The sequence below is a fragment of the Cupressus sempervirens genome, chromosome 3 (genome assembly GCF_028749045.1).
Source record: "Cupressus sempervirens isolate cs-2001-9-10 chromosome 3, ASM2874904v1, whole genome shotgun sequence".
NCBI classification, from domain to species: Eukaryota; Viridiplantae; Streptophyta; class Pinopsida; order Cupressales; family Cupressaceae; genus Cupressus; species Cupressus sempervirens.
Window position 1 is genome coordinate 40,064,595 of NC_143120.1, and position 14,511 is coordinate 40,079,105.

Genomic DNA, 14,511 nt, shown 5'->3' on the forward strand with positions numbered 1-14,511 from the left:
TCCAACATATGCATATGATTAACCACTACAATATATATATATATATAAATTCTCTAGGAGATTCTCTACAAACCTCTCTCTAGGTTCCAATTTGGAATCCAGACATTCAATCAAGAATGCCCTCTAATCTTTGAGTTCTCTTTTAAGAAACTCGAGATCCATAGCGTATATCTTCTACCAAGAATCTACTTGGTCTCTATGAGAACTATAAAGTTTCCCTCTAATATATAATTATGATATATCTATATAATTTATGTTTTGTTCTAATCTATAAATATCAAGAATACATTCCTCTGGTAGCCTCTTCAATCTGCAACTATATGCTCCTTCAATTAAGTTAATTGTCTGTCTATTGATATTATTCTGTCTTTCTGCTATAAATAATAATTCTACAATCTGGTTCTCTTTAACTCTATGTCAACCTTCTGCTATGTATTTGATCATTATTTAATTCACTGCATCTCACTAATTCTTATTTCAGTCCTCTTATCTCTTATTTATTGTTTTCTGTTGGTTCTTATCATTGTCTTGATAGCTTGATGGCTTAGTTTATCTATCTTCTATTAGTTCTAATTTACTACTATGTGCATGTTTTTGTGTTTCAATGCTTAACATCCTTATTGAAATATCATTTTTATATCTTATTGCTTCAAGTATTGTCTGCGTTCACTGCTTAGTATTTCAGGTGCTATCGAATTCTAGTCCAAAGCTTGTATGTTAGATGCTGGTTGTATAATTTAATCATTGTTGACTATAGACAATGACTCTCTCTACTTTTTCTGACCTGTGTCTGATCATCTCCTGATGCCCACAAATGAACTCATGTATAAGGCTATCGTGACAGTAATTTAACTCAATATATAAGAAGTGATGATGTTCCCTATACTCCCATAGAATATCGATCATCAGTTATATATTCTTAGTTAACATTATCGTATTCTTTATCACCGTTAACCCTTGGTTACACATAATAGTAAACAAACCCCCTTGACATTGATGTTTTGTATGCTGATTACTATGTTTCTTCAGATCTTTTTTGCAATCACCCTAGCTGAGAGTCCCATGATCGATTTATGCCCAAAGCTGAACTCATCATTCCATACCTTCTAAGTCCATCTACTGTATGTCCACGTATTATCCTTGCAATATAAATGTTGACCGTGTAATCATAGCTCTGATTTAGATCCCTATCTAAGTAAATTTGCTTTTATTTCTTATTATATTTGTTTATTGTTTTATTCACTTTCTAGTCTTGCCATTATCTGTAGACACTCTTATGTCTACATAATTCTTTTGTTGTTCTCCATTGGCATTTCTCCCTGCCATATTACTATCCATGGACCACCTTCTCTAAAACTTACTTATCGCTAAGCCTGAAAATTTTTAAATATAGCATATTTTTTTCTGCATGTTTCCTCCCTCAATCCAATCATAAATATATATATTAAAATGGACGGGTCACGACCATTGATCATGATTTTAATTATTCATTTGTTATTATCGTTTGATCATCATTATATTTTACTCATGATATCTTTTTGTTATTATATAAACCTATACTTTTTATACTTTGTTTGTTATTTATATTTAAATAATTATCTCTTATATATAACACTTACATTGTGATAAGATTTCTGTTATAAGATCAAATAACGATTAAATATTAATATATCATTAAATATATATATTTAGTTATTTATTAATAAGTATAATATTTGATATTTTACATGTATTCATAAACTTTGTGAATTGCAAGATTTCATATAGGATTATAATATTAATCATCTATAATTACTTCGTATTAATTATGATTTATTATTACAATATTAGTATTTATTAATCTTAGTTATATTTAATAAAAATCCTATTTCAAATGGGGGACATCACAGAATTCATCTGTTGCTTCAGTGAGGCACATACTGATATCAGGATGTGTGAGATAGAGCAATACAATTGCAACTTTGATTAATTTCACTTTGTGCATCCCTTGTCTGATTTTTCTGTTGTATGGCAATCATAGCATGTTTGGCATCGATATTACAAGCAACATGATCTTTCCATCATTCATTATCATCTAGAAGAGGCACACCAGTTTCCATTGTACAGTCTCAGTATAGTGCTAAATTTGTGCAGGCAGTTTTGAAGTGAGGTATACATTCAGATTTGGTAACTTTTTGTTTTGGCCGATAAAACTCATTTAATGATTTTAATCATGTGGATACTGGCAAATTCATTTCCCAGCCTATTGAAAACTTCACACTAGCAGCACTAGAAGTATTACACTCCATTACTCTTTGTTTGCTGGTCCCCATCCATACTTCGTTGTAAAACATTCAGCTTTTTATTCAAGGTACAAATATCAGTATTCTGCAAGCAGGACCTTTCAGTTATCCTAGGCAACCAAAAATTTGGGATTTTTTCTTCAGATTATGTGATTTATTGTTTTGTTCTCTACTCATCGCCTAGGAAGTTGGCTTTTCATTTGGAGGGGAGATAATCTAGTTAGTCTAAATGAGCCTTGTAATATTTTGTTAGTCATGGTATTAAACTATCTTATTTGTAGTTTGCCAATTTTGAGTTTGCTGTTTATGTTTAGTTGTTGCAACTCCTCGATAGATTCATTCTGTTAAATTTTGAACCAGAATGAATAATAATTCAATATCTGAAACTTAAGAACACAAAAAAAACAGGAGCACAAGATCTTATCCTGGGAAAACCTCCCACTTGAGGGAGAAAAACTCGGCCCCACAAAATGACAATTATTTATTGAGGTCTCACATCAATACTACAAATTTTTGCTTATGATTAAGGATCATAACCAGTCAATCGATAAGCCTTATCCAACTTTCACACAAATTGATCATAGATTCAACATCCAGATATATCTCGATATACAACTGATGAACAAAGGAAAGAGCTTGAAAAATACATAACCCGATCCTGCAGAGGTCGAAAGATAAGAACAAAATATGAATATGTCCTGTTGAACACAGCTTCCTGTAACTTAATAATTTTCAGACATATAAAAGAAACAGAAAGAGATATGTGGGAACTTCTCTGCACAAAAATCAATCAACGACTTCACATATGCCGTCACCATAGACTTTTTCTTGCCATATGTGAATGATGAGAAGGCTACCCAGAAACTGAAGAGGCACTGTCGAGGACAGAGTCAGCCACTATACACATAACAGCAATCACTAATGCAAGAATCAAAGACACATGATGCCCCCTCATATCCACAAGACACCTTACAGCATAACCCACACAGAGATAAGACAAAATGAGAAGACGATATAAAGCCGCAAGAACATAGTATAGTCACAGCCCAAACATAGGATAACAGAATAGAGCTGGCTACTTGCAATAAGTATCCATGAAAGGAAAATAAAATCATCTTTGCATCTCCTCAGCAAAGAATAGAGAATCAGGAAAATCACAGTTTATTATAAGTTACTATAGACTCATAGCAAATATATTTGTTAGAAAAACACAAGGTAGATTATAAAAGGTATGAAGGAGCTCTATCGCAGCTACCTCCTCTTTAACATTCGAAGCAATAATTGTCGGCTTCCTTTATATTGAATAATCTTAGATAGAGAAAGCATTTGATTTTGGTCTTTTCTTTAACCAATCAACATGTATGGAAGATCTTCTGAATAAGTCTTTTATTGTGCTATCTTATTTACTCTATCTAGTATGTTCTACTAGTTTCCATAATTGTATGCAATAATAACTTCACTAGATGAGTAGCTTTGAATTCTTTATACTATCTCTAGATTTAATGGTTTTTTCAATTTTTCAAGTCCAAGTAAAGAATTCACCAGGTTCTGCAAAGCCAACTTGTAGAAATGGTGCATATATAAATACGTTCTACATAATAAACATTGTTATTGTTAATTGTAAAAATTGCATACAACTTCTGAAAACAAAAATTTACTTTCAACAAAGAGGATTTTGCTTTTTTAAATGGCTAGTCCTAAAATAGCAAGTTGTTATATCACGAGGCATGACATAATATTTTAAGGGTAGAACTATATGTTTTTACTCAAACCCTCATTGAGGTAATAAAAAGAAAATCCCTCATTATGGTTAACTTTTACTTCTAAAAAATCTATTCATAGTTAAGAAGATTTAAATACCCTAACCTTAAGTTTAACAAAAATTATCCAGACTGATTATGCTCTGTATTTTTCGTTGTAAATGCAAAAGCGAACCTATACATTATCTAAACAACTTATTAGATGACTTGGGAAAAACTCAAGAAATTGCACAGTTTTTTTCAAATGTTATGCTACTGTGATTTAGATAATTTCTGAAAACGGCACAGAGCATGCCAACTACACATGAAATGCAATGTCTCAATTATGCTGTATGTATTTGTTTGTTGTAAGCTAGTAATAAATGCAAGATAACCACTTACCAGGCCATGTCCCGTGCAGATTTAGCCTCAAATTCCATTTTAGGACTGTCTGGAGCCTTCCTTCCTGTGGTTCACCAATAATCCAGAAAGCGGATAAATCATATTGATCAAGCTCAGATTGAAATATCATCTGTGCCACAAATACTTGGAAGAAAAATAAGTTCAAGAAAAAAGCCTCACAACAATACAGCAGACAGAAACCAGTTCAACTTGTTAAAGGTGTAGCTTCAGTCAGATTGATTCGTAATCATCATTTCCTATGTATTCTTATCCATGTTAATAATATATATTATTGTATACATACATACATACACATACATATATATATATAGATATGTATTATATACAATAATATTATTATTATTCATGTTAATATAATATTATTTAAATGATGATTACACCATAGAGACATATCTCTTCATGAGACATGTCTCCTCTCATATTTATATGAGATCCAAATCTGCATTTGGACATCATCAATATCAATGGCTATCATTCTACATTTTCTGAAGCGATCATAGAAATTATCATGGTATCGGAGCAGGACTAGAAATGTATTGATCCAGAATTGAAATTAACACATGAAAAGACTCGATCTACAAACCAGATAGTCGAGCCTGTAACTATTCATAACATAGTATTGCAAACTGAGGGACCCTAGTTCTGATATACTGAGAAGGCAATAAAACAAACACCTGAAGTGATCTGAGATAATCATCTGAAATTGTTTGTAATAAGATCAACACATAAATCTCTATATTAGAAAATGGTACACGTAAATCTAGAGGAAGCAGCAGAGTCATGTCTGAGATGAGATACTGGGATTCTGAATATTGTATGGGTCCAATGAGATCGCAGGTATCAAATGTCAGTCGCTATCAAAGATGGTTGGTTATAACAATGAATGATCAGTTGTAAAATGCGGGCAAGTTCATCTATACAAGTTCGAAGATACAATTGCTATGAATTGATGCGAGCAAGTTCATCTAGTGCACTAGAGTCTTTGTGAATAGTTGGCAGGAAATGTCAAATATGTAGTGATAATATCACAGTGATGTACAAAATTATGTTTGAAAGCATCATTCACCATGTTAGACATATGAGAAAGCAAGTTCATCTTCAGAGCAGAGTTCAAAGGAGAAAATACATGTTGGAATGAAGTATTTCTTCAAGGACCCGATTGCTTAGAATACCATTGCACAAATAAAGTGTCTCAGAATAATCAGCCAGTACACATAGGATGCAACTTATTCAACAATAGAGAGATGAAGTAAAGAGAATGACACAGAGTGGGAAGTTCATAAGAAGCGCCATCGAGCACTATAGGAAGAAACCAAATACAAAAATTCCGAACATCAGAGAATATAAAAGACGGTTCAAAGTATCATAAACATTTGCCATGTAGGCTCCTATAGGCGGAGGTGCTTGCATCGACAAAAGAACATAAGGGGAGAAAAGAACGAATTTCGGTGGGCACGCAGATGACAATAGCACACTACCAGGATAAAATTTAAATCTTGTCTCCATCTAATAACCCTCAAGAATGATGCATGGGTCAACAAGAGAAAAAGGCATTATTGCCAAGAATCATTACAAGTCACACAGCAGAAGAGGGTGAATGTCATAAGCATATTTTCTTAACCATTGATTGTATTGTAAGAGCAGCCTTTGCTATAGTCAGGAAAGAGATGAAAAGGAACCTGTACATGTAAGGAAACAACCAAATTATGAGGCCAATGTAAGGATTCTATTTTTTTTTTTTTGAGTCGTTTGACTCATATAAAAGTTAGGGTTGAATAATTTAATGAAGAAGAGATGTTTGTCATAACATATTTCTTACTCCATACCAATTCACCAACTCAAAGGAAATTATGAACTTTCGACGGTGGAAGACCCTTTAATACGGGGAAGGTGAACAAGTTCGCAAATAACACAGCAAACCTATAAAAGCATTGTCCCGAGAAGGCAATAAGGATAATGTACAAGACAAAATATGAAATGATATTTTGAAGAAATAGTGGGCCTATTGCAGTCTCGCCGCCTAAATAAGGAATGGTCATACTCTTTGGGCACATCAAAACGCCACCATTGACGTAAGATGAGGATAGTATCACCAAGTGAAGGTGGTGTTATTTTGGTGACAAGACACTAATTGGGGTCAAACAATGATGAAGACCACATGAGGATTAAAGAGTGTAACGCCCCACTTATAATACGGTAAATTAAGCAATCCTCCAAAATCAACATGGGAAATAATGTGGATAGGCGTTGGTTAATAAGAAGACCACATTGGACAAATCATACTTTGAATTTGACTTCCAATTGGAGCATTATAATGCGGCAGAATATGTGAGCCAAGCTCACCATCAGAAGTAGTCGTAGGAGGTGTAAAAGGATCTGCAGGAAGGTGTGAGTGGGCAAATTGAAACCCACATACTTATATTGTATGGCATCCAACGTTGGTTTCTTTGTCATCATCTGAGCACATTGTAGGAGAGGTTGATTCTTACATGGAGATTGTCACTAATCTCAACCCTAGAGATAGGCGTGGTATTGTTCAGAGAAATGTGTACTAGACCTGTGTGTACTGATAGGAGACCTATGTATCTAAAGAAGGCACCTGATGTGTAATGTTCCCTTTGGAACACTAGAAAATATTGAAGTCTTATTTCATGCAATATTAAATTGACTTTGAGACTTGGGCTCAAAATATTAAAAGGGTCGATTTAATGTTATATTGAGGACAAAGGGGACAAGGAGGAACAAGATGAAATGCTTTGTAGAAGTTGAAGGGCCACTAGGGAATAAGACGTAACCAGAGAGGAGCTGAAGAGTCAAGGTTTTGTTTTAAAAAGGAGAAAGTTGCTCATTGTTGAACATGCTTGATTTCATATTCAGATTTCTAGTTCTCTCTTGGAGAGTTTTCAGAAAGCTTCAGCTTTCAGCCGGTGTGAGGACGTAGCCCCTCGTGCAGGCAGACAGTGGACGAAAACCCATTGTCAGGGGAGATATCAATTCAGGTGTCTCATCGAGCTTACAGGTTCTTTCCGTGTTTTTCCAATCTGACTGTAACTTCTGTGTATAAGATTGAATTTTAGTTGCTGGTTATTGTATTGCTGTTGTAAAATACAATAACATTTAGTTGTTGGATGTTATATTGCTGTTGTACAAAGCAACATCACTGTTTGAGAAATTATTAGAGTTTTCTGGTTTTATCATACCAGTCTATGAACCTTGGTTGCATGTTGATATTTTAAATGTTATTGCAAATAACGGGTTCTATAAATTTGAAGAATCTTCTGGTTTATTATAGCACTGTGTCTCATGTTCGTATACCCGATTTTTGAATGTTATATTTGGGGACATTTATATAATTGGAAAATTGTACTGGTTTCCAAATGTGCTGTAAATTGTCCACAAGGTTTAATTTCTAAGGGTATTGGTAAGGGAATCCGGCAAATATCCTATTCGGGATACTACAGTGGTATCAGAGCTGGTCTTCCTGCCAGCCTGTGAAGTTATAAATAAGATAAATTTAAGGATTTATCGGAGGAAATATTTGAAGCATTACAAGATAGGGGAATGGCTTTACCTGTGACAAAGAGTTCTTCCACGGGAAAACAATTGACAGGGGCACATATTCGGATTCTCATGTTTAGAACAACAGGAGATTATGTTTCTGCACTTATATATTCCCATAGGAAAACTAACAAGTAAGAGGTGGTGGAATAAGAGGTCTAAGAGATTGAAGGGTGTTTTGGAGGCTACTAAAAGCGGTCGATCTTTCAAAAATTAATAAAGGAATTGTCAATTCAGAGTTGGCTCGGCTGCTGGCTGTGCAAAATCTAGCCCAACCGTGCTATCCTCATGCTCTGAAAGAGAAGCTCAGATTAGTGGGCGATAGTCTTGTTTTAGACTACCTGGTGAAACAGTTTTCTACAAAACAATAGCGTGCATGAAATTTTCTGAGAAGGTCAATTCTAAGAAGTGGATGTAGTGAACAAGCTGAGGGTGAAGTTGCAGTGTGCGAATATATCAACTTATCACCTCCCTGGGAAGCATCGCTGCAAGTTTGCTGTTGCGAGTGTTTTCGTGGTGTCAAGTAGAATCTGAGATGCAATCTTTAATGAGGAAAAAACCGCTATAGAGAAGGTTGCAGGAAGCCAAGACGACACGTCTGAGCAAGTTACGATAACGGAAGGTGAACGTGTTCAAAATTTATAAATCCATGTCAGAGGGCCCTGGGAGATAAATACAGCGAGCACGTTAAGATTCAGAACCATAGAATACATTGTGAAATATAAACTTTGGACTTTCGAGCGGAATCTGTGACGGTCGTCTGTAGGGTGTTATTAAATACGAAGCGGCCATTTTTGGGGGTGTTCCCACACGCGACTAGGCGCATCCCATGTTGTAACAATCACAAAACCACCCTGTGAAACCACTACCAGGTGACTGTTCAGCCGTCGACCAGTATATTTCTTGGTTGAAGTCGGTTTCGGGTTCCCTAGTCGTCCACGAAGGCAAGTAAGGACATCAGTAACTCACCGTTCGTGGAGATACCTCACGCCCAGGTCCGACGGTTTTCGGGACCAAGTCTGCATTATAGCGGCCGTTGCTTTTTCATTAGGAGTTAAAACACATATGTTCGCATGCGAGCTAGTGGTGCAGGTCGTAGAGACACTGCAGCAAAAATTTGAGGGTCATATCCGACCATTCTCCTATTCGCAACACGCGGCAGAACAGATAAAATTAGCGGGAATATTAAATTTGCAAGTTCGTCAAGCGTTTAATTAGAAGAAATTAGCAAAAATTAGCAAGGATTTCTAGAGCGTTACAACGTAGGAATAATTGCCACCTAGAACAGGGGTATCTGCAACGGGCAGTCGAAGGACGTTACACAGCACAGGGTAAGGAGTTATGGGTGTCGAAGGGAGCACAGAGGCGTTGATTCAGGTACCGTATGAACAAATTGCATCTTTACAGAAATTATCCTGGACAGTTGTCTCTGCGAATGTGTTTAGGCGGGAATGAGATGAAACGAATTTCTGACTCGGCAAGGGAATAACATTGATGCAACCTGTCGTGCATGCATGAAGCTTTTTCTAAAGCTGGGAGTATTCTATCTAATTTCCAACCAAGGACACCATTGGAGGATAAACCGTTGTTCTCCTACAGCAGTTGCACGTTTGGGAAATCACATTGTTTCAAGCAGTGGGTCGAGGTAACCAGATGAAGGTGTGTTGGTGGTATAACGGTTGCAAGACGTGTTGTTTTCGAAATCCTTGTAGCAAACTTGCATTGCGGGCACAGTCGGATTTGAAGCTCAGACTGACGTTTAGTGTAGTAGTCCTTCACGGGAATTAAATACACAGCCTAGTTTAACAGTCATTTCTCCTGGACGGGTCGTGAGGCGTAATCAGTGAAGGGAAATTTTGCGGGTTACAAATTGCCGACAGGGTTCTCAAACATCATTGAGTTAATCAAAACTCCTGTAGGAAGTTGTGCAGTTTATTACAGTTGGAATCAAGGGTGTTGAACCGGTGCTGGGTCCCTTCCCACGCTAGTAAACAGGTCATTGAATGTTAGAATAAAGTTGGAGACGGCAGATAATCACGCCCAGAATATCAATGCGTGTCATTTGGAACAGGTCTCAGACTGGAAACAAACTTGAGTGAAGTCAGTGAATAATTTGACAAGGTTATCACCGTACATCTATATCAGCATTTGTAAACTCTGTCAAATTCTGAGAACAATTTATCACAGTGATCGAAAAATATAAATATATATATATATCTGCTACAGGAATTTGCACAGTATTGATTGCAGAATGGACAGGAAGAGGTACAATTCATGGTCAGTTAACCGTCCTACACGGCCTACCTTCTTGAAAGAGGAACCACAGAGCAACAAAAAAATTAATCATTCAGACAGTTGGGTTGAAATCAAGAAAGCAGTTGATGATATGGTCAAAATAAACCACGAGTTGAATGACAAGTTGGCTGATCCAGCTACCATGGATAAGTTGACGAGATTTATACGCAGGTCGTCTCGTAGGACAGATAACAAGAGATCGACTGATACAGTTACTAGGAACTCGCATGAGGAGTTTGGAAAACAGATCAGTAGCCAGATAGAAGATTCAGCTCCTACTCAGTCGCAGGAGGAAGTGGTGAAGGGTATTACGCAGATTGATAGTAACGGTCAACTTGATACTCAAGTTGAGACAGTTGTATACAGGTTGCTAGAGGGTGGTGTCATAGGTACTCAGGATGGTTTGATTACGACAGGCAATGACTACAACATAGTGAGTTCGGATGATGATTATGAGGATGTTGTTGTGCACGATGGTGAGTTACTTGGCAGAAAAGAACAAACATTGAGTATTCATGACTTTGCTGAGAGGGAGTGCCAGGCACATTTGGATGCTTCGTCACATGAGGTTGAGGCTGGAAATACTTCACATGATTGGTCTAGCCAGCTGAAGGTGGACATAGACAGTATTATGACTTCATTATCGCACCATGACAGGATACGAGATATGATAGAGGATCACATCCAGATAGTTCAGTTACAGGGAAGACATAATGGAATTCAGGCAAAGTCTTCTTATGTTGACTTACAGGCTATTAGGGAAGGAATGGGAACGATGGAGTTGAGTTATTTACATCTGCTATCAGACCGTGACCATCTTCTTAGCCTTGCCAGAGTCTATTCAGATACCTTGAGGAGAAAGGAGGAGGAAGTTGACAAGCTTTCTCATGAGCTTGAGGACACTCGAGTTTCTTTGGGGAGAACTCCATTGGCATTACAGGACTCGAGGAGACATGTGGACGAGCGTGGCGTGGAATTGAGTTTAGTCTTATCTTGCACACCTGATACTCAATTTTCTTCAGTAGGCGGATCACATGTGGTTATTGATAATTGTGAGAGTACACCTTGCATTCATACCCAGGATTCAGGGACAGTATCAGACAGGTATATGGAGCTAGTTGGTATTAGTCATATCACTCGGGTGAGGAGTTTGCTCGAGTTACCAGCTGATTCTAGTTTACGGATATGGACTTGGGATTGTTATATTGGTATTTGGGATTCAGATGACTGGAGATTGTTATCACTCTTTGGTAACAGTGATTGTTTGGGTGTTATCATAGATTTGATTAGAAGATTGCACGGTGTTGTTCTTTCGTGTTTCAACAGCTTGTCTGATGTTGGTATTAGTTTCTATACATCCTTGTTGGGAGTTGTGTGCATTTCCAGTCGACCACTCAGAATGCAGTGGGCTTATGATGATTCAGGCACATCTGAATTGTCAGTGATTACAGATGAGTCCTTGGATCGTATTGGCATTGATGACATCCAAGCGGATGCAATGGACAGTTATGGGGACTTAGTCTCCCCGACAGTTTCTTTCAGTACAGAGGAGTTGGACAGCGATGCTACAAATTTTGATACTCTATATTTTGACACGAGCTTTGGAGTTGATTCGCAGAGTATGGATGGTAGTACTTCGAAGATCAGTAATTTTGAGTCTACTCTTTTGGATAGTATGGCAGAGGAGGATTGTAGGAGACAGGCTAGCCAGCGACATCATGTGTCTAGTCAGCTTAGAGTTAGTGAGTGTGACATTGCCATCGATTGCCAGCATTTCGATGTTGCTCGTCAGTTGTTAGCAGTTTATGGATGGGGCTCTCCTACTAGTGTTGAGCAAGAAGGTAGTTATTTTTCCTTGACAGAGATCCACTCTTTATGGGAGGCTATCTGGATTCTGAGACAGAATTATATGCAGTTGGTAGCTGACAGAGATCATCTTATGGAGTGGGGCAGTGCAGCATATGACGCATTGTTGGTCAAGGAAGAAGAGGTGAGTGAGCTTACTCAGCAGCTCGTGGTGACTTCTAAGATTCTTGATAGTACACAGTTGGCTTTCGAGGAGTCACAATTGCATCTGGCTGAGGTGACCATGGAGTTGGAACGACTACAGTCTTTACCAGATTCTATACCATCACGAGGTGTGGTGTCTGCTGATCCGAGGATGCCCATGGTTGAGATTGTCAGAGACAGTGGAGATGAGGATGCATCCATCCTTGATACCAACATTGGCATATCGGGCTCTCTTCCACTGGGGTCAGGTTCAATTGAGTTGGGTGTTGCAATAGTTTGTTGTGGTATGCCTGACATGGTGGTGGTCTCTACTACTGAGGGCACGGAGACTAGGGATGTTGTATCAGAGATCATGTGTTATGTTGGTAAGTCGGTAGTTGGCACGGTTCTTGCAAGTGATACTACTCCCTTGGCGATATCTTCGGAGGTAGTAGTTAGTTCCAGCTTGGTTACAAAATTATATCATCCTTTGTGGGATGGGTGTTCACCATCTTCGGAAGATGGGATTAGCGGCTGCAAGTGTCCGACTCAGTTGTTTGTGGGGGATTACTTGCAGGGAAAGCTGGCAATTGTACATCATGCTGATATGTATCCAACATGGTTTGCTACTTCTATGTCACAAGGTTCTCTTATGGATACATGGTTACAGGATGACTATGGTATCAGTTGGCATGATGGTTTGGTTGGTTATCACATCCATGGGAGTTTAGCAGAAGCTATAGAGAGATGTTGTGTTATAGACACTACCAAGTATTTTTACCTCTATATAGCGAATGGATGTGGGGTTCGATTGTTTTGGGATCCAGGTGGCGACAGGTTTGACACAATGTATTGGTTGATCGAGGATCCAAGTGTTGGCTGGTTGTATCTTTGGTTGGATGAGGATTTTATTGTGATCATGGTATTGATCAATGTTGAGCAATTTACAGGTGCAGGTGCTGAGTTTTTTCAAAGAATTATATGGGATCCAGGGATTCGGTTGATTGATAGATTGCAGGGAGACATCTGGCTTCGCAGTTTGGCCAACATTATTTTTAGTCTGGATTTCAGGGCTGCCTGCAGACTCGTATGGGATCCTGGTACGAATTGCTTGAGGACAAGCAATTTTAAGGAGGGGAGATTTGTAATGTTCCCTTTGGAACATTAGAAAATATTGAAGTCTTATTTCATGCAATATTAAATTGACTTTGAGACTTGGGCTCAAAATATTAAAAGGGTCGATTTAATGTTATATTGAGGACAAAGGGGACAAGGAGGAACAAGATGAAATGCTTTGTAGAAGTTGAAGGGCCACTAGGGAATAAGACGTAACCAGAGAGGAGCTGAAGAGTCAAGGTTTTGTTTTAAAAAGGAGAAAGTTGCTCATTGTTGGACATGCTTGATTTCATATTCAGATTTCTAGTTCTCTCTTGGAGAGTTTTCAGAAAGCTTCAGCTTTCAGCCGGTGTGAGGACGTAGCCCCTCGTGCAGGCAGACAGTGGACGAAAACCCATTGTCAGGGGAGATATCAATTCAGGTGTCTCATCGAGCTTACAGGTTCTTTCCGTGTTTTTCCAATCTGACTGTAACTTCTGTGTATAAGATTGAATTTTAGTTGCTGGTTATTGTATTGCTGTTGTAAAATACAATAACATTTAGTTGTTGGATGTTATATTGCTGTTGTACAAAGCAACATCACTGTTTGAGAAATTATTAGAGTTTTCTGGTTTTATCATACCAATCTATGAACCTTGGTTGCATGTTGATATTTTAAATGTTATTGCAAATAACGGGTTCTATAAATTTGAAGAATCTTCTGGTTTATTATAGCACTGTGTCTCATGTTCGTATACCCGATTTTTGAATGTTATATTTGGGGACATTTATATAATTGGAAAATTGTACTGGTTTCCGAATGTGCTGTAAATTGTCCACAAGGTTTAATTTCTAAGGGTATTGTTACGGGAATCCGGCAAATATCCTATTCGGGATACTACATGATGAGCGTCGAGGAAGGTGTTCAAATAAAAGCCATCCACGTGGCATCCACGTGATACATTATCTGACAGGCATGTGGGTGACAAAAGGAGTTAAAAGGCACTATCACCTTATTTCACTTTAGAAGCAATGAGCAAATTATTATTGGTCAATTAACCCTGGGTAAGCCAAATCGCATGTAAAGTGATATCCTTGGGTACCCACCCAACACGATAAGTATAAAGGTA

The 14,511-nt window shown here is 37.7% G+C and overlaps 1 protein-coding gene across 10 annotated transcripts in view; it reads right to left on the bottom strand.

Moving 5' to 3' along the window:
* Positions 1 to 14,511, bottom strand: part of LOC149564688 (protein SAWADEE HOMEODOMAIN HOMOLOG 2-like) — a 264,627-nt gene that overhangs the window by 132,513 nt on the left and 117,603 nt on the right. For all 10 annotated transcript variants that reach the window (XM_089818241.1, XM_089818237.1, XM_089818235.1 and 7 more), the window contains exon 8: positions 4,424 to 4,487. In XM_089818241.1, coding sequence (XP_089674367.1) covers positions 4,424 to 4,487 — 64 coding nt within the window. The remainder of the gene's footprint in view (positions 1 to 4,423; positions 4,488 to 14,511) is intronic.